This window comes from Phyllopteryx taeniolatus, chromosome 18 (genome assembly GCF_024500385.1).
Source record: "Phyllopteryx taeniolatus isolate TA_2022b chromosome 18, UOR_Ptae_1.2, whole genome shotgun sequence".
Lineage (NCBI taxonomy): Eukaryota > Metazoa > Chordata > Actinopteri > Syngnathiformes > Syngnathidae > Phyllopteryx > Phyllopteryx taeniolatus.
The window spans coordinates 11,190,532-11,211,836 of NC_084519.1; the positions used below are offsets into that span (position 1 = coordinate 11,190,532).

General features: G+C 40.4%; 1 protein-coding gene across 7 annotated transcripts in view; it reads right to left on the reverse strand.

Moving 5' to 3' along the window:
- Positions 1-2,134: 2,134 nt before the first annotated feature.
- The window catches only part of gphnb (gephyrin b), an 84,810-nt gene continuing 65,639 nt past the window's right edge, over positions 2,135-21,305 (reverse strand). The window contains exons 10-25 of one of the 7 annotated variants that reach the window (XM_061753991.1): positions 20,755-20,829; positions 16,938-16,994; positions 14,575-14,617; positions 12,540-12,677; positions 10,212-10,304; positions 8,824-8,879; positions 8,119-8,238; positions 7,210-7,280; positions 6,756-6,909; positions 6,165-6,286; positions 5,969-6,056; positions 5,746-5,819; positions 5,581-5,648; positions 5,351-5,454; positions 4,519-4,615; positions 2,135-3,501 (exon numbers count right to left, since the gene is read on the reverse strand). In XM_061753991.1, the coding sequence (XP_061609975.1) occupies positions 3,368-3,501; positions 4,519-4,615; positions 5,351-5,454; positions 5,581-5,648; positions 5,746-5,819; positions 5,969-6,056; positions 6,165-6,286; positions 6,756-6,909; positions 7,210-7,280; positions 8,119-8,238; positions 8,824-8,879; positions 10,212-10,304; positions 12,540-12,677; positions 14,575-14,617; positions 16,938-16,994; positions 20,755-20,829 (1,494 nt within the window). In that variant the 3' untranslated portion in view covers positions 2,135-3,367. Of the gene's footprint in view, positions 3,502-4,518; positions 4,616-5,350; positions 5,455-5,580; positions 5,649-5,724; positions 5,820-5,968; positions 6,057-6,164; positions 6,287-6,755; positions 6,910-7,209; positions 7,281-8,118; positions 8,239-8,823; positions 8,880-10,211; positions 10,305-12,539; positions 12,678-14,574; positions 14,618-16,937; positions 16,995-20,754; positions 20,830-21,305 lie in introns of those variants that run through there. The other 6 variants (XM_061753993.1, XM_061753992.1, XM_061753994.1 and 3 more) reach the window with 6 other exon arrangements.

A 21,305-nucleotide genomic window follows, 5' to 3' on the forward strand; every position in this document is an offset into this window, starting at 1 on the left:
AATAATAGCGGCATGATATTACATGCTGTAATTTTCCCTGCGTTTGGTTATCATTTTATGGCTAGTTCTGAATAGAAGTCAAAGAAGAAAAATGTGTCAAGCTTTCGTGGTGCAACATAAACTGATGTTTAGGGCTGGATCCGGCCACAGGCCTTGAGTTTGAGACAAATGTGAAAAGAACAAAATAAATAAAAATCAGAATTACAACAATTAACATTGTTCTTTTAAAAATGTTGGTGTCGAATTGCACTGCATTTTACCAAGGTGTGTTTGTCATAATTTTCATAAACTCAATTTCGTGTATTGGGCAGGTATCTAATAAAGTGATTGGTGGGTGTTGTAGATGTGATGTGTGCGCATGCATGTGTTGGTGTGCGGCCTTGCACGCGTTGGTGAGCATTAAGAATTAAGACACTCTATAATGCCCATAAATATTGCATTACCCCTCCTGTTGTTTTTTTTTCCTTTTGTGCACCAGTAATGTTCATGGGTCAAAGTGACCCACTGCATGTTTAATCATCCAAAAATAGACACATTAATGAAAATATAATAAAAATACAGTAACAAAATATACAGTATAAGTTTGCACACTCAAAAATAATAAAAATATAAGCAAAGAAATATGAATACATAATAAAAGGAAAAAAGGACAAAATTGAAGACAACAGAAGTATTATTTTTATGTTTGTACATATTAAATAAATAAATAAATAAATAAATCTTAAAAGATCCTGAAACTTTAAAAGCTTTCAATTTAACATAATAGGAGGCTTGAATAAAAGTGGCATTTTCTTTTTATTGTAGATAGATGGAATATGTAACATCATGCTGTAGAATACTGTAGATCTGTAAGCAATGCTATGATGATGCTTTCATTTATTAATTATCATGTTGCTTGTTTAAAGTGACTGTGTATATATGAAATATATATATATATTATTATTTTATGAATATATAAAATTGAAAAAGCCAAAAATGTCAAAAGAAAATGGGATGAATGGAGTTTTCAAACAGAATATTGTTTTCATAAAGGCTGCAAATGTACACTCAGTTAATGCGCTGTTGATGCCTTTTGGATCCTTCCTAGTTTTTAATGGCAATCTCCATGCTAATCCCTTTACACCCAAATGACGCTCTTGCTCGTTAAGATGAATTGGAAGCAAGTTGACAGTGCTATGAATCATCACAAGTTAATGGGATCTTGTGCCATTTCACCTTGCAGAGCAGAGAAGAAGACCTAATCTCCTCACACTGCTTCTGAAATATCTCCACCACAGCTTGGAGCAGCTGTTTTAAAATTATTATTATTATTTTTTTTAAATGTAATCCTTAACCTCTTTATTGCTCTCTATGCTTACTCATGCCAGCATATCATTGAATGCTTCCTGAAAAGACACACATTGCATTTGCATTTTTCAAACATAGTCGTGTGTTTCGAAAAGCAGACATTTCAAGGACTGGCCTGGTAAACAAATGTAAAACATAGTCAATCTATAATTATGATCTAGTTTGAGTGGGTCCAACACTGCAACAAGCCAATGACCTCCAGAGATTCAAACATCAGTCTAAAGCAGACTGCACACATCCCGAAAATCAGGCTAAATTTGAGCATTTTCCCTCTCTTGTGATCAAGGTCAGCATAGGAATGATCATCGCACGTCTCTGATAGATTTCCTGAGAAATTATGTGGTGCAAGGTGTTAAAAAAACTGTCAGACTTGGTCTTGGTCTTGGGGGGGGTGTCGTCCAGTGTAATATTAACATTGGACAATGCAAACCTTTTCTTGGGACATCCACCCACGTCGCCATTGTGTCTCTTTTGTCCCAAGCAACTGAGAAAGATGGTCAGTCTTATAACAATTTCCTCATCGTGGTTTACCTCACAAAGTATTGCTTGCTCACAACAACTGGTTTGGATGGGTCGCACAATGTGAAGAACATGGCCCTTGTCTGCTCTATAAGAATTATGCTTTGATATCACGTCTGATGCAATTTGGTGCTAATTAAATAAAATATAATCACATTTTGAGACACCCGTCGCTCAATCAAAAGTTCCCTTCTTCTTATACATCGAAATAAATTTAGTTCTCTTGTAGTTGTTTAGATATAATTTATTAAAAAAGGAAACCCAACAATAACCTTGTGTGTGTTTATTATTATTATTTTTTTTACATAATGATCAAGGATTTTTATTATCGTAGTCTCTTTCATCAGTTTCAGCATCATTACAGAAAACGTTTATAGTACAGCGTTGTTCAATGTCTCCTCATTGCTTAATAATAATATTAACTTCCTTAGGAGTGCTGGTCACATATCTGTACAATATGGTTCTATTTTTTTTCTTTAATCTGTACAATTTTGTGAAGTCGGTTAAAAAGGCCATCAGCAATTAAAGAAGCTGCTTCTTCTCTTGCTTCTTTTTTTTTTTTTTTTTTTAATTTTCCCTTAAATAGTTGCTCAAATAAAATATATTTCACCTCCCCCCCAAGCTTATCCCTGGGTAGGGGTTTGTAGTAGGGGTGGTGGGCGGGGTAGGAGCAAATATTCCACCTGGTCACCGCAAATTTAAGGAAGCTTCATTGCCCTACACCCCGCCTCCCCCACCCAGGCATTTGGCACCGCGCACATAAACAAGACTCACAAGATAAACGACAAGCAAAGCTCTTTGTGAAGCCAATATGATGCATACTAACGAGAGAAAAAGTGTCACCTTGAAGGGCGCTCAAAAGAGAAAAAGACCTCGATGTGTCCCCCTTTTCCTCCTAACTGCAGCACCATGGGAAATCTGGAGTCCTCATCAGTATTTTACTTCATTTTCAAAAAACAAACAAAAACAAAAAAATGGCTAAGGGTATTTTTTTTTTTTACACTAAAGGTGAGAAAATAATCTTTTTTTTTTTTTTTCTGTCCTGGCAGGCACCTACAGCTGTCTATTAAAATGCTACTGCTATAGATAAGGTCTAGCATTGAACACACAAAGCAATTGCAATGAAAGGAACAAAGTTGCCTTAATATAATAATGATAAGAAGAATAATCATAATAATAAGAAGAATAATCATAATAATATATTACAGAATAAATCTCTTTTTATAATTAGATTTTTTTTCCATTAAAAGTTATATTTTCTTTCTTTGAAATACTATAATCTTCTTAAATCAATGTTTTCTTATACAGTATATCTAGGCTGTGATCGAGATGTCGACAATACCTCAATGTTCTCCAAATCAACAAAAACTAGCTGTGCCGTTGCATATTACAGAATAGTCAATGATATGTGGACATGCACTGTGAACCGCCGTTACGACCCTCGCTAGAAATGACGGCGACCCTTCGACCCCCCCCCCCCCTCCCCCCCGCGGCCATGACATCATAGCCGGCCGATGACCATGACGTCCACCACCTCGCCCTTGTGCAGCTCCACATATTGCTCTGTTTTGGGAGGTAGCATCAGGAGCCCGTTGGCACTGCGCATGCTCATCAGTCTGCTGCTCACCTGGTTCCCTGCGGGGTGTACAAGGAAGCACAAAAAGAAAGGAGATATTTTCAGATGAGCTTAGATGGGAAAAGTATTTATTCTCACTGTAGTCTGCCACATCCACTGATTTTCATGAAACTTTGGAGACTGGTGGCATGTATCAAGTAATCAGAGCCGGTCTGAGGAATACTGTAAGAGAGCTAAGTGGATTCTTGAGGCCCCTAAAAACCATGAGGATTTTAAACTAACATGGATTCATAGATGTTCAGCCTTGGCGGGGACCTGAATTCTAGTATAGTTAGTATTTAATATATATGCATGTTAGTATTTAATATATATGCAACTAAAGGGGGTCCTTGGTTTTGGGTATTTTGAGGTTAAGAGCGTTATACGGCAGAATAATACGTTGTCACATGGGATAACACGAAATGCTCAATTACTCCCACATCTTTTTCTTTTGATTGTTTTATGTGTATGGCCTACAGGTGTTTTGCATACAAATATTTTTGGAAATAATGACTTTACTACTGTGTTAGCGTAAGTTAATGATGAACTATGTCATGTGCTGACTTTCGTACAAATTCTTGGTTAAGTCGCCACCATAGGAATAGAGCTCAAGTGTAAACGGAGGACCCCCCTGTACTTGCAAAAGCTTATGTTTTTAAACAAACAAAATGAAAATAAAAATAATGTTGCCTCATCATTAGGGTCTCTGCAGTTAAGTGCAGTTTTACCTTGTGCTGTGAAAAAAACAAGAGTGGCAGGTAAATGTAATCTCAGTCTATGTTCCTCCACCTCCAGTATAGTCACAAATCTGGGTAGTGACCAAAAAGGCAGAGATTCCTGGTGGAAATGATTTTGCATCACATTGCAACATAGTGAGGAGTTGAGATGGCTCAGGCATCTGCGACGACATAGCTAACTCCTGGATACATCCTTGGTGAGGTGTTCCAGGCATGTCTAAACCAATAAGAGGCCTTAGGGCAAACACTAAAGGGAGAGATTGTGTCACATGACTGGCCGAGAAACGCTTCGGGTGTCACCTGTGCTCTGTGCCCACGGCAGAGGCTCCTGGTGATGCCAAGTCAGGATGCAGCGGTGGTATTCAGGGCGAGGATCCAGCTTCACATCACAAGATAACTGCGACAAAACCAAGTAGTGCCATCAGAAGTGCCATTTAGCAAAGAAAAATATTATTGTACAGTGCATATACAGTATCTATAATTATTTAAGACCTTTCTTAGTCTCTATTATATTGTGTATTATTGTGCTTTCATTCTGATAGAAATGACCACCTTCGTTAATTGCTTCGAGATAGCAAAGCTGTACTTGATTACTTGGTGAAGTTGGCAATGTGGTGGGGCTGGGAGTGTATTTGTGTTTGGTGATGTGTCCACTGGCACATGGTTTGCTGCAGCCTTCATGTGGTGAATAGAATCAATGCATTATTTGCAGGGCCTCACATGTTAACAAAATCCATACTCGCCATTGGCTCAGTAGTGTGTAGGGTAGGATGAGAGCTGGCTCACTTGCATGAGGCAAGGGTGCACGCTCAAGTGGGCTAATTTCAGCAAGACAAAGAATAGGGTGAGTAAAGCGTACTACAATTTCTGATTGTTTGATTATTTTGATGAGAGCATGTCACGGACGTGTTATGAAGATACCTAGGAACTGTTTTAAATTATGAAATTGCATAACATGTTTCATTTAAGTGTCTTTTAACATTGAATATATGACTTGGTCCACATCAGTGTTTAAGTAAACGTGTGAATGAAGCATGTAGGAGCATCACATATTCAATGATTCAAGACAGCAATGACACCATACCTGGTAGTTTAAACAGAAAACGTTGAAACCTGCTCCAACGGTGCTTACCCTCGCTTTGATGATAGTTGGCCTTGGGTCCAAAATACCCTGCATCTTCCTCAAGGCGGGGATGACAAAAAGATTACAGGTGACGACAGCGGATACGGGGTTTCCTAGGACAGAAGGACGGGTGGAAAGATGGACGGACAGAGGGGACAGCGAGAGGGGAGATACAGTATATGAAGACCACCTCCTCATAAAAGCAAAGTAAATCAAGTCTTTCTCTCAACTTCACACACTACCTGGGAGGGCAAAGATGAGTTTGCGAGCACCGTCGATATCCAGCGTGGCAAAGGTGGTTGGGAGCCTGCAAGAAAACAAAAAAACAAAAAAAACAGCAGATGTTGAATGATATTTTGTCAATCCACCGCAATCGAACATACTTTACAGAACCTGCTGGTTACCCTGGTTTCATGAAGACCCGGCCAAAATGGATCTGAGCATGAAGATCTATATCCAGCACTTGCTTAAGGTAGTCCTGCAAATCCAATGTTTTTTAAAATACCTTTATACCGGGAGAAAATTACATTTGTGCTTCGTGGTTGTTAATTAATGCTGCAGTTTATATTTTTTACCACAACGTGTCAGTAAAACACAGCAGCAGCCCTGAGTGAATTGCCGCCTTACCTTCTCTCCCATGGATACTCCGCCTGAGGTGATAATGACATCAGCACGGCTGATGCCTTCATTCAGAGCATTGAGAAGGTCATCGGGGCTGTGGGATGCACACAAACGCGCCGCCGGTGTTGAATAGCAACTCCCAGGGGGAAAGTCTAATATGAAAACCGATGATGTTTAAAGAGAGAGATAAATGGAGGTATACTTGTCTCCCACAATGCCCAGATTGATGGTCGGGTAGCCATGTTCCTGGATGGTGGCCAGCAGGGTGGAGCGATTGCTGTCCCTGATTTTCCCAGGATGGAGGTCATCCTCTGGGTTCAGCAGCTACACGAGAAGAAAAAAAATACAATATGTATGTATAAAAACTGCAGCACAAAGAATATACAGTATAAATAAACAGGTTGTTAGGTGTTTTGTGAAAGGATATGCTAATTCATATAAGAAATGGAATTTAATCTCAGTTGTATCAATAATTAGGATGGTAGGCTTTTGGTGCTATACAGGAATAGGGGTCGAAAACTGTTCTACATTTCTAATGACCTGCTTCTATAACAAAAGATGCACCTGCTTCTGACAAGTGAACAACTCAGAGATTGAATTGTGTTCTTTCTGAATTTAGCGGTCAAAGCAGACAGCGATGACTGTGCATAAACATGAGCACGGCTCGCTGCCAAAATAACTGACACACTGCTTTTTGCAGAAGAGGCTTTTTCTAAATACAGATGATGTGCTTTTATTCTCGTAGACTGAGGTATAATCCTCCCTAATGAAAATCGAATTCATTATGACCTACCTCATTTCCCGTCGACATGACAGCCACTACGGGGAATTTCTGGACCTCCACCTCCGTGACTCCCACCGTGGCCAGGAGGCCGATCTCAGAGGGGCCCATGTGGGTGCCCTTGGCCAGCACACACTCGCCGCGCTTGATGTCATGACCGATAGGCCTGATGGAATACACGTGACAGAAAATGCCTCGTAGGCTGACAAATCGATGCGGAATCAAGGATACAAGGGGGCATACGATAGTAGTAATCTGAACAAAGGATACCAAATAGGATTTTTTACTGTATGTTGTTGTTGTTGTTTCTGCAACATTTGGCTCGCAAAAGTGAGTCATGGACAGTCAAATTACAAAAGTGGTATAAAAAAAAAAATAGAACGGCATGCATCTAATTTATGTGTGAGTTCAAGTTCAATTGTGTCTCTCGTTTTTTAAAGATGGACATTTGTTTCTGGGAACTAACCTGATATCCTGGCCTGGCCGAGCCTGGACTAGAATTCGTACTTCCAGCTCCTCTGTGCCCTGAAAGACAAACTAGTTGACAGAAGTATTTTATAACTAATATATGCTGCTTTTCTACTACACAGTACCATCTTAGCTCAGGTTAATCCCACAAATTGGGGTGGACAGTTTTTCCCATTGAAAATATAGTGTTGCAGCTTCTGAATATACTGGTGAATCCAAATACTATATTATGCATGTCAGTATTGTTGTATCCACTGTTTGTATTTGTTAATGCTATGTGTGTCTGAAGCTGTCTGAAGGTTTATAATTATTGAAAATCGATGCTTGTTTTTGATAGCCTGCCTATGGCGTTTCACATTATTTGCTTGAATTAAGATTGGAGACTTTGGTAAAGTGAAATTATAAGGCATGTTTGAACAATTTGGTGTTTAAATATACAACGTTTAATTCATTTTTCTCCTATGTTCCAGTTTTACAGTTAACTTCAACTAGGAGTGGAAAAAAAAAGAACTGTGAGTGAGAAAAGCGGGAGGGTGAGAACAAGTGTCAAGGAATACTTGAAAAGCTTAAGCACACCCCAAAATGGGGTAGAAACGCCAATGGGTCCGCTGCAGCCAAGTGGAGACTGTGGAGTATAATATGGCAGCGTCCAGAGCTAAGGCACAACAACAGGCTAGGCTAACATTAGTATGTGATGTGTACATTTCTATTATTTCTAGCTTGTGTATCCTCAAATGTGACAATGATACAGCGATGATGAATCAGATTTTGCCAAAGGTACTAAAAACAGTACCTTATAATGGATCAATAGAACTGTGGCGAGCTTAGTAGGTACCAGAAAAAGGGGGTGTTAGTAGACACTGTTTAGGCTGAGGTTGACATTCCCTTCCATTCGAGTCAGACTTACATCTTCGGACTCGCGGAGGAGCTCGGTGTCTTCCACCTGAACGACGGCGTCAGCCCCGCAGGGGATAGGAGCGCCGGTTGTCACCCTCATCACCTGCCCAGGCATCACGGTGTGGGTGGGCTGTATGAAGACACAAAAGCACAAGCCAGGGTACAGATATACACTGACTGTGAGGTAATGGTCGTCATTGTACATGTGAATGTCTTTCTTACCTTAAATGTCATTCAAAAATAAAGGAACACATACTAGAAGGAATGTGAATACTGAGGCAAGCATTCATACCAATGCAAAAATTTCAGTGTTTTTTTTAATTATAAATTGTGATTAATAGCAGCACCATTGATTAACAGCTATTAATAAAACAACCAAATGGGCTGTTTGCTTGGAACTCATCTATGACTTTTCTAAGCCAAAACTCTTTTATTTCTGCAAGACCTTTAAAGGCGAGAATATGGACACAAAAATAGTAATGACCCACACTGCGTTTAGCCTCTAGCGCCCTATTTGCATGGAGGATTGCTATGATATGCTGTAATGTATTAGCCTACATTAAATGCTCTTATTAAATTCTCTGGCATGTTGACACGGCAGCAGTACGACTGAGATGATGGACAAAAAGTAACACATTTTTCAGGCAAGCTATGTGGGTGCTTTCGTGATGGAAACTGATGCGTGTTCGTGATAAGCGTGCCTATAAGTGCTCACCTGCTCGCCTGCTTGGGACTCTCCGATGATGAAGCGGTCGCCCGGGCCGTCGGCGGCTAAAACAGGAAGAAAAAGTATCAATCAACTGTGTGTTCTGAGACTTGGAGTGTGGGAGTGTGTAATTTACGTGAGTCATTGTGTTTCAGTGGGCTACAGAATGAACAATCAAGAGGACAGTGAATGTGCGTTTACTGAATTATATATCTTGTAGAAATCCAATTTTTTTTTTGTGTGTAGTGTGATCTAACCTGATTGCGGAATACTAAACCCTGTGATTTGAAAAAAAAAAAAATAATTTTTGTATGCCATGAAATCCAGCCTGAGGTGCACAGACACAGTTTTGTTCCTTCTACCGTCACCATCCAAGCACTAAAATCAGTGCACATGAATGCCTGTGCCGGACGTCAGGACAGATGCATAAAACACAGAGAGGACCTGTTGTGTACAGTTTCTCATCTCTACCAGGAAGCACTAACAGCAGATGCTCCATAGAAGAGTTGTATTTTTTTATTTCCAGGTGCCTGGAGCCAACAAGCTGCTGCCCTGTTCACCAGGTTTGTTGTTGCTCCGCTCGAACCTGAATGTATTTGGGACTTTCATGGAAACACCTCAGGTGAAGTTTAAACATACTCTTTGAGGGAGATTTGTAAAAAAAAAAAAAAAAAAAGTGTAATGAGAGGATTAGTGTGTGTCTGGAAGGCAAGTCTGTTCACATTAAGACAAAACCTATGACTTATACTGACTGCTTCTTCTTTAAGTTAAGTAAACGTATTGTTGCTCATATTGTGATAAGCAGCCAGAACAGAGCTGTTTGTGTACTGTTTTTACTGTTTTCTAGTTCACAAGACGTTACAATATCATTGCACATCATTATTCTTTGCCATCACCGGTACCCTTATGTGGTGGCATAACACAAAACAAAAAAAACACAGAATCCCAAAGGAAAATAAAAACATATTTATAGAGATAATGCTTTAGGTTAGCCCGAGGTTATATAGTGTAAACACGGACTGCTTGAAGTTATCTAGTGGAGACTGCTGGAAGTTATACAGTCCATGCTGTGTGAAGTAACATGAACTACTGGAGGTTATACATTGCAAACATGGACTGGTGGAGGTTATACGCTGTAAAATTTACTAAACATCTTTAGTAAACATGGACTCCTGGAGATGACACACATGTGCATCTGAAAAACAAAAACAATATCACGGAAGTACATTTTAGGTTGTTCAAGTCAAAACTGCAATGCATAAAAATGCTTTAAGAATCCTTGATAAAAACAAAACAATCTCCCACTATGGCCACAAATCACACAATTTTAGTGTTCAGTCACTACTGTTTTGTGACAGGGAAAGAAGTGCGAGAGAACCAGAAATCAACTGCATTACCTCTCACAGCATAGCCATCCTTGACAGAGGCAGGGAAGGGTGGGAGGTTGTCTTTGGCATAAACGTCCTGAGCTAGGACTCGACCCATCCCGTCTGTGAACAACAACAACATCGCCATTATTTTTACATGACAACAGAAAACGTGTGTTTATCATGTTAGTTCAACTTGAACTAGATTTCCAAAATATTGTACATACGGGAAAAAAGAATTTAGAATTACAGTATTAGGGTAAGTGGCTGGCAGACAAACGTACACACATTAGCATGAAGCTACACTGAGACAGCATCATCTGAAAGAAATAAAGCGAAGCAAAGGAAGACAGAACACGAGAGGACGAGTGGATGGACAAGAAAAAAAAATACCATCAGAAAAATACCAAAAGCTGCTGTGCTTGGCTATATATAGACTGCATCTCATTTCTCCGAGCATCTATGCAAATGCTGCAACAGCTGGTGTTAACATGAACATATGATTACTGATACCAGTGAGAAGATGTACATCCACATGATACTCGGCTGTAAATATCCGCATGTCAGTCTTCGATGGCCACAAAAGCTGGTGATTACCCCCATTTTCATTTAATGGCACAATTTCAACAGCATTTCCAAACAGTGGCACAGACTTGGGAATGTAAATACTGTAGCTCAACAGTTTTTGGAGATGAAGCCGTTAGGTGTGTTTGATAAGATTTCAAGAAACTTTTCAAATAAGCTTTTTGTTCACTGTTTCACAGCTGTCAACCAAGGGAAAATGATAAGTTTGGAATAAGATTAACAAGATGCACATCATTAGTTACATATTAAATCATTCCCAGACCAGTATGGCACATAGTGACGTCTTTTCAAAACCACAAATACAAGCATGCATGTTTGCACCCTTAAAGAAATATGTATCGACATACTGCCTCCTTAGTCACACTCACTCCTAAATCTTAACTATTTCTCTTACCAAGACATTTTGGAAATGCTTCTCATTGAGCAGGAACAGTCCATAAAGTCGGTTTGGATGAGTTTGGTGTGGAAATCAACCCTATCAAACATCTTCAGGGTGACAACAGAGGTGACAAAAATTCCTACAAACACATTTCGAAATCATGTAGAATGTCCTAGAAGCTGGTGACACTATCAAGTGGGTAAGTTGCCAATACTTTTGTCTCTCTGGACAGATAGACATTTTTTTTATGGAGGGTTTAAAAAAACAACAACAACAACATAATTTAAAACAGTCTTAACAGCATAACTAAAATGATTTTGCCAAAATACTCCAAGGATCAAGATTGATTTACACTTTACACACCCTTTTTCTTGAAATTGAAATTAGCCCCGCCGTATACAGTATATGGCTGGGCCAATGCAAATGACAGATTCTGTTACCACGACGACTGGTTCTGACGGTATGGGATTGAACAGACGAGCAAACGTCTTCAATTTACAGAAGCAGAGCCCACAACAACAAAAAAAAGCAAGCGCCCGTAAATAAAATCTAATCATTTTCACTCATGGAGGCAGAAGTTCATATGCTGCACTGTGTGTATGTGGCGGAGGGACACGTCGGCAAACACAAACATCGCGCTAGCGCCACCAGCTCGACAACATCACCAAGCAACCAAGTGTGTACTGTGAATTTAAGTTGTTATGATTATTATATGATGTGACATACACGCACATGCGCACACACACACTCGCACAGACACACCGTATTCCAGCAGGGTAGCTGCTCCAGCTGTTGCCTGTCTAAATATTTCATCTTTCAAATCCCCTCTTCCTCACTGCACTGTCGCCTCAGCAGCTGTGCTCCTGCAAATCCAGCGGATACCCCGCTCCGCCCTCCTAAAAACACGAAACCCTACAACATACCTGGTGGAGGGGGTTGGGGGGAGAGGCTAATTCCCTTTGTAGCACCACATTGAGCTTAAATCAGACATTACTATTCAGACACGATTAGAAAGGCAGGATGAGGACATTGTGACCCAGCACTGTCTTGTCCTCAAGATGCTGAATTTTGATATTCTAATAATTGATATTCAACATGTTAGGAAGTTGCTTGAGTTTCCTGTCTAGTCCACATTTGTGTGTGTGTGAATTGTGCAGATAAAGTGCTGCTTCAGCAGGGTGCCCGAATGTGTTTAAAAGCCGTCATGTGGACTTAGCGTTATCGTGTTGCTACAACACCCTGAGAGGTGTGACAGCAAACATCCAAGCATGCTCAAGAGTCAGCCAGGAATGTGCAAAGAAACATTGCACATGACAGGGGGGAGTAGACAGTTTTTAAAAAAAAAATTTAAGTTGGTTAGCTGTTTAAAACAAAACTCCATGCATGGTGCTCACCTCTGTAGTTGATGATCTCAGTGCCCAGGACGGCGGTCATCTCCAGCACAGTGATGAAGGCCTTGTCCATGGAGGTGAGGGGGAAAGGGGACATGCGGTGTCGCCGGGCCACCTTGGTAATGTCCACAGCACTGTGACCTGAGATTAACAAGTGTGACATCCGTTTTGACCTTTGACCCCTCAATCCCCTAATGACTGAAAAACTCAAAACAAATGCATCTAACTAAAAATTAGAACATTGCAGAAAACGTAATTTATTTCAGTAGATTAATTAGCCTTTTGTCTTGATGAAAACTGCATTTTAGGTCTTTAAAACCACATGACACTCCTAGGATCTCCTATCCAGTGTGTGCTGAATTTCAACACAATCACTTCCTCAGTTACAGTATATTTGGGCGTCCACACTTGGGCAACCGCATTATCTCAATTGTTTATTTTTACATCCCCTCATGAAGAGATTTCACCCCCCACCCCAATAATGTACGATTTAACCTGGGTCTCATCTTTTTACATCAGCAAAAATCTTTGAACAGGGGTGTGTAGACTTTTATATCCACTTTATATTCTTAGCACTTTGAAAGAGAATGATTTTATTTCTTTTTGAGGATATTCCCTTTTCAATCAAAGTAGAGCTTGAGAATAATAATAAAAAGAAAGAGATAAACTGCAACTTATTATAAAAGCACCTAATATCACATTGTTAAACACAGCTTGAGCTCTAGACTGAATTTCAGCATGAAAGTGGTTTTATCAAGAAGAAAATAACGACAGGTATTTTTTTTTTCTTCAAGTGCATGAGTCACTTTGAATCCAGGTGTCATACTCATTTTTGTCATGGGCCATATTGTATAATGTTTAATCACTGCATAATATTATTACAGATACACAACAAATTGATGGATTAAAAATGTAAACAATAGTTTTGAAATCCAAAGTCAAGGAAACTATTTGGAGTTTGGTATCAAAATATGCTTGCAATATCTCATTGTAATTAATAGTGAAGCAAATTTGCAATTTTTGTACAGATTTTGATAAGAAGCTTTAGCCGGCCCCATCAAATGATGGCTGACTACCAGGCCTTGAGTTTGACACCTGTGCTTTAAAGTTTCAATTTTTTTTGATTCTGTCATCAAACCTGCCAGTAGAGATCAAATTCCAGATAAATACGTAACTTAATATTCCTTCACTGGCTGAATTTGAGTATGCTTTTGCTGCATATACAAGGCTAACACAAAGCAGCTGGATGAGGTTTGGAGGTGCTTGATAGCATCCATGTTTGTCTAATAACAGCCTGCTAATGATAGCAAAGGTAAAAAAAGAACAAAGAAGGTGGAACTAATATGTAATCTGCGCTTTCTTCCCTTTCGCTCTCCTCCTGCTCGCTCTCTCCTTCTCGCTGCCTCACAGCGAAAAATCGGCGCAACGCTTTGATTTGCCTTGACCCAATTTCTTGCCTTTAAACATACACTTACGCTTCCGGAGAACATTTCGCTGCTCAACACGAGGCTTAACAACCTCCTGGAAAAACATCACATAGGCGAGAGACACGCACGCGTAAACGCGGCGTAACAAACCCACAAAATTACGCATTGCTTGTCGCATCACAAGCTCAAATAAAAGCAGAGAGTACACGCAGCGATAAAAAGCAACATGTTCTCACGCGCAATTTGTGCTGGATCTAACGGAAAAAAAAATTGTGAGATCCATGTGCGGGCGCTGAACATGTTGGACTTGGTTTAAAGCAGCGAGGCTACAATTTAACATAATTTATCAAGATTGTGGAAGCTACAACATGAAACGCCCTGAACGTGGTACAATTTGAGGTTCAACAAAAAATTCCTGGAGAAAATATGCCTTAAAAATTAAAAATCTGTTTGACTTTGGAGATTCTGCTGTATTTCACAATTAATATTCAAAAGTAAGCCAAACAATACCAAACTTTCTAGTATTTTTACGACTTTTCATTATTCAGCTTTAGAGAACAGGCCACACAAATGAGTGACAGCGACTCTGAAGTGGAAACATTGGCACTCACTTGATCTTAGGATATTCTCTTTGCTGCTGCATCGTGACTGCACCTAGAGATTGAGAGGGGGATTGGGGGAGAGAGACACAGAGGACACAAGGAGAGAGAGAGAGAGCATGAGAGAGAGAGAGAAAGAGAGAGAGAGAGAGAGCAGTGGAAATTGGAGATAAACAGTGGTGCTGCTATTTTGACACGCTTGAGGCGACAAAGTGTCATGTCACAATACAGTCTGCCCTTTGTCCTGCTTGTTGGGAGACGGCTGCATCTCCATCATGATCAGTGGCTTACTGCAGCGCTTACTGTGCACCGCATCATCAATCTTTAGTCTCATTGATAAATGCGCGCATGATATGTGACAATACTATTGCATTGCACTGTGAGGACAAAGGCAGCAACATACGGTGACATTAAATGTATGACAGTCATTAAAAGTGTGCCACAGTGTGAGATTAAAATGTGGAGTTGCGTTCAGATTGAGGCTACAATGCATATGACGGGGAGGAGAGTAGCGTAGGTCACAATATTTTGTTGTCATTCATTTTCTCTCGACAGTTTAATGTAATTAAAAGTAGCAACATAGTAGAAACCTCATTTTTGATTGTGCAAAAAACAATAAAATGAGTACGGTAAATACATTTGTGAGCCGAATCAGATGAGATCATCATTATTTCAGTGTTCAGGTATATTCTTTTTGTGACATTTTGGTTTGGTGGTGTGTGTGTAAAATATGTTCCTTGGCTCAATTAAGGGTTGGAAACGCTGCTATAATAGCACCTGTGTTCCAATTAGTTGCCAGGTACGTCCTCCACTTAAGAAACATACACATCATGTGATCACATTATACACTAGTCCATGTTTATGCATTCATCCATTTGAATCGGTTTTCACCATCTCTTTTTCTCTGCATTTTGCCATAATAGTCATTTTTAAATTTAGTTTCAAACTCCACTTTCATGTGGAATAAATTGTAATGTAACAGTGATACAGAGTGAAAATTACAATGTACATATACATATGTTCCTGGCCACTATTTGCGGATATACGGTAAGTACAATTTTAACTGGTGCCAATGCTTCTAATTTGTAGGTGCAATACAAGTGATTGAACATTGTATAAAATAAAAATTAATAATAAATAAAATAAAGCCACTTACCATGTGAATTAAGATTTTTTTGTAATATACCAATTCCATAATGATACAATAAGTATAGCTACACCAATCACATCCATCTACCACAATGCACTTCATCTTCATCACTCAAAGTAGATTTAATCTTGTTGAAATTGATTTACAATTAATATATATATATATATATATATATATATATAAAATAAAAAATAAAATTCTTATATCATCCTCAACTATTGGTGATCCAAAACAATTTGTAGAATATGCTTAATCCTCTTGCACATCTTCATGCGTAGAGCCAATCACAATATTGCACATATTATAAAATACAGAATGTTGAAAATGGCTCATAAAGCTAAAATAAATTATTCTTATTATTATTCTAACATCTTTGGAGAAGCTATTGGTAATTTATATGTTTGTATTAAATTAACCTTGCGAGACACTTACTTACCAGTACTACATTGCTTTAGTATGTTTCGTATGTCATCCTCTTACCACACGTTGACGAGAGTTGTCTCTCATACAAAATTTTCACTTGTGCAAAACCTCCCTGGACTGACATCAACAGTATGAGTCAGAGAATGAAGTGTGTGGTGTATTTGTTCTTCTAAATCAGCCCTTTACCTCTCCTCCCCTCCCTCACCGCCATCATACTGGGCAGCAAACAGCCAAGGTGAGTGGGGGGGAGGATGGCTGGGATGATGGATGAAAGGTCATGGATAGACACAGACATACTGTAAGAAGGGTCGGGTGACGGAATGAGCATGATTTGGCCCTACAGCCCCGTAGAGTTAAATAAATAAAGGAACATAAACAGGAAGCACAGACTGGACAGACTTGGCTAAACTACAGAGCCGAGACATTGCAGTAAGAAGTGAAAAGAGGAATAAACAAAGACTACTAGAGCGACCTGATGGCATCTACTTGACAGACATCCAACACAGCAGACATTGGTAGTGAAAGCGGACTCATGTTAACCGCGGAGACAGATGGACAAAGCAAACAAAGAGACAGACAGACTTTGCATGGAGAGAAAAGAAGGAACTGACAGAATGAGAACAAGGAAGAGGAGGAGGAGGGTTGGTGCAGGACAACAGAGGGAAAACAAAAGAAGGAATAGTGAGAGAGAGAGAGAGAGTAAAAAAAAAAAAGGGCACACAGAGCGGGGCGTTTGTTTTGCGCGCTCCTCGCAGGAGGGTGAGGCAAAGGGCAGCGGGGCGGGTGGGGGCGGGATAGTTACTCGAGAGCTGAAGGTCCTCCTGCGATCATCTTTAAGCCCCTCCAACCTACACTGGAGCTAGTGGAGATAAAGCATCGAATCACAGGCATCAGTGCATCTGTCCCGGCAACCGCAGCGCCACACACAGACAGGCAGATGGACACACAGACAGGCGGACAGGCAGACAGACGGTTCAACCCTATAGCAGGAGCAACAAAGATGAAGGAGTGAAGGTAGGAAGAAGGAGACGGAGGAGTGGGCTGGACTGGGCGGCTTGACTGCTCACGTGTGGCGCGTCATATAATAATTAGAACAGTGCTTAGCGATTATTTAATACAGTAAATAGTTCATTATTGCAACTAGAAATACAATGGCCGCAGATGACCACAATGTAGCCTACCGTGCACACACAAATTTTGGGCCTGATTTACTCAAGGTTTGGGCGTGCAAAAACGGGCATACACTTAATTGTATAACGTAAATGATGGAAGCTGATACAAAATGCGCTGGCTGATTTTACACTTTTAATAGCGCATCTGAAAGGCCAGTGCAAACCAGGCGCAAAGCGATGCCAGCGTAGCAGAGACAAAATGATTATTCCACCATGCCCCAATTAAATAAATACTGCATCCTCAAACAGATGCCCCCCCCCCCCGCCTCCCGGAAAATGTGCGAACATGGCGAAGCATTTTTCATTTACACAATTATTCCCCCCCCCCTCCCCACCCCACCCCCACAAAAACATACATACCCTTTTTTTTTTTTTTTTTTTTTAAAGTAAGTTTTGAACTACACTTTTGAAGTTATGAACAGCATGTATTGAATTTGTTTCTGCGGGGATTGAGAATACGTCACGCAGCACAGCAAGGGATGATTAGTAACTGCCAGTAATACTGTGTTTCATTTGATTGCTTTATAATAATACCCTAGGAGTATTTTTCATACACATATTTACTGACATAATGACTTTACTATCGCGCTGGTGTAGGTTAGAGATTACCGACTACATCTTGTTCCGACTTACGTACAAAGTTGGGAATGGAATGGAAATGGAACTCCGTCATAAACTGAGAACCTCCTGTAAAGGTTTCTCAATATTTTTGAAACAATGACTATTTTCCATTAAACGCTACCACAACATCTCGAGAGCACGTTTAAGAAGAATGTATGTATGAAATTCTATAGTCATTGCAGTGTATTTATGAACTCCCACTCGTCCAACTGTCACTACACTGACATATACCTAAGTTCATGATACTTATTTACCAGTTGAATGCTAATATCTCCCGTTGTTGTTTATTTTCACGTCATACCAGCACAGTCCGCAAAGAGTGAGGAGACAGTGAATGGAAGGAGGATTTGGGGGAGCTAAAAACGTTAAAAGCGACACACAGATCAAATTTGCAAACACTAAGAAGCACGTATGAAAACTAACTGTTGACAGCTATAGACATGGTCACACACGTTGCGCTCCACGGCGACAACATGGAGCAATTGCATCGGAAACAGACTCACTATAAGATCTACTCTAGCAAGCAACTTCATACATCCCTCGTGGTATCAGAAAGTCAATCCTGCGGCTGGACTACGGCAAGAAACCTCAGTGCACGTGTGATGTGATGAAACAAACAAAGAAAACAAAAGCACTGTAGAGAAAACTGCGGAAACCGAGAGTCATGAAAGGGGGAAGACAGTTTGCATATGACAATGAACACAGTGGTCAAATATGGCGTGTTGTTGTGACGATGTGATGTTGGACGTGAAGAGAGGAGGAACAAAAAAAAGGACTACTTCCACGCTTGTTTCAAATTTACCCAGCAGCCCTCCACATGATATCTGGCATACAGTTCAATAAAGTGTCAGAGAAGATAGTGAAGATGCAAATGTGAACACACGCACACATCATGCACACACAAAAAAAAGCAGTGAACAAGTGAGCAAAATATGAATACAAATCACTGGAAGCAGATATTTGATTGAGACAATGCTCAGGTCCGGTACCCTGTATTCATGGGATGCTGCAGTGTTTTTGTAATGCTAAGGTACACATGTGCACACAAACACTAATCCCTCAACATGTCAACCTCAATCGTTGCTGCAGAAAGAGCCCAACGGTGGCTAAAGACTTTCGACCTTCAATACCGGGCGCCATTAACTATTTCTTCTTCAGATTTGCCCTTTACAGCCTCCTTGTAGAATACAAAACAGCGAGCGTGGCCAGGTCAGCGAGATGGGGGTGGGCCAGGCTCCACAGGAAATCGATAGCGCTAATAACCATCCGAGTGAGGAGACGCTGCAGGAAATGAGATGTAACCGCCGCGGTGCTAAGCTCAGCACAAAATTAAAGGGGCTGTTCAACACATTATGCAAAAAAAGGGGGAAGTTATCTGTTTGCTCCTGAGGAAGAGGAGGCCTATGTGTGACAATACAGGAAGCGCTCTTTCGAAGCGGCCTCGTCTCCAGAGACGGCGCGATGGAGGGTAGAAGGTGTCTACAGTGAACAATATGCAGCCAAGTTGTCCACCCTGGGGAGTGGAAGCAACAGCGCGGGTGTGCAAACAACTCAAACTAAACTATAGGACAGAAGAGATGCTTGATGCACTCATCATCTGCAGAAAGGACAGCAACCGAATGGTGATGGGAGATGAATGAAAATAAATGAGTACGAGGAGAGATACACCATATGGACAAAATGATCAGATTTTGAGCAATGTATTGATAAATAACCGTTATGCTGCTTTTCCACTGTGCAAGACTGGCTCGGTTTAGCTCTGCTCACCTCTGCTTATTAGTAGGACTAAGGCAGGAAACTGTGGAACGATACACGCTAACGAACAGCAGAAGACGGTCTCCTAGTATCTCCAGTGAGGAGACATTTTATTTCAGAGGAGACTGAGGGCAGCAAGAAAATGGAAATATATATAGTATATATGCATTTAATCATATTCATTTATGCATCGTTCAGAGCTAAGACATAACAATGGGCTAAGTCACCAAAAGCATGCGTGTTTATTTTGGTCATATCTGGTTAACCAGCAGTGGTTTTTGTCACCTATATGCTCGGCTTGGAAATAGACCATGCTAGTAATAGAAAAGCAGCAATAGCGAGTTGATACCGTTCTGTGGAAAAGGGGCATCAGGTCTAACTAAATTCTTTATCTTACCAGGAAATCTTTGACAATTCTGATATCTATTGTGTTTCGGCCCCGCACACAAAACAAGTTCTGTAAGGACAGGAATAACATCATAGTCCAAATACTTTTGTCCATGTAGTGTATTTGTAATGACAGGCCCTGGGAAGGAGTGTTGTTGAACACGAAAGGTGGAGATGCACATGACAGCTTTGAGAAAAAAAGAATCTATATAAAGGGCTGCATTTCTTGAACTTTTTCTTGCAATTCCTGTTGACCTAATTGCCATGTGTATCACCAGTGAAAACACACACCTCCCTCTGTGATGTGTATTGTGAAAAACTCTCCAATTAAACCTTGTGTTAACTTGCGCATCTGGATGCAAAAACTCAAGAACAACACCTCCAGATCACATGTTAACAGCAGGTGAAAGTACAGTAAAGCTGCTCATGTTACAACCACGGGATATGATTTTGACTGACATTCTGTCTACCAAAGTCAATAAACAACTAAATTAGATACTTAATTTCTTTGTAAATGAGCTAACTTACAAATTCAGCAGTGGACCGTATAATTATTTCCCCCACTGGAGATGCTAAATGCTGCATCAGTGCGTGTTATGATCATGGTCAGGCACTATGTGGGATGCCGGTGGCCTGCATGCCGGTCGATTGGATAAGAGTTTGGTAGAAGGTTAGCGGGTTTACCTGGTCCAAGGTAGAGTACCTTGACTTGAGCGTGATGACCTCATCCAGGTGAGCCCTGAATTCTCTCCGTGAGGCCTGGGGGAAGCCACATGATAGTCACTCACCTTCATGCCACAAACACAATCACACACAGACAAGCAGGGGACAAGCGTGCATGACCGCTTGCGGCCTTGACAACATACAGTACCTGCTACTAAATCGTCTGATATAAAGTTGAACACACGGCTGCTTTTTAAAACACGGGCGTACATATACTGAACATACTGTACAACCTCCATTAAAATCAGGAAGAATACAAAAAAATGAGGGCGAACCAGTCGCCAATAATAAGCACCACACCACAGCAAACAGAACCAGGATCGTGTTTCTTGGCTTGACCGTGTGCAAGCGGGGGCTCATTTGGGACTGCATTTGTGTCAGACAACATGTTCTATGATTGGCCGCACGGGAGAAGATGGAGAGTCTGCGCTCACAAGATTTCATTCAAAAACAAACAAAATAAAACTAATAAATATTTGGGTTCCTGAAAATGTCCTTTTCCTAATGTTGAT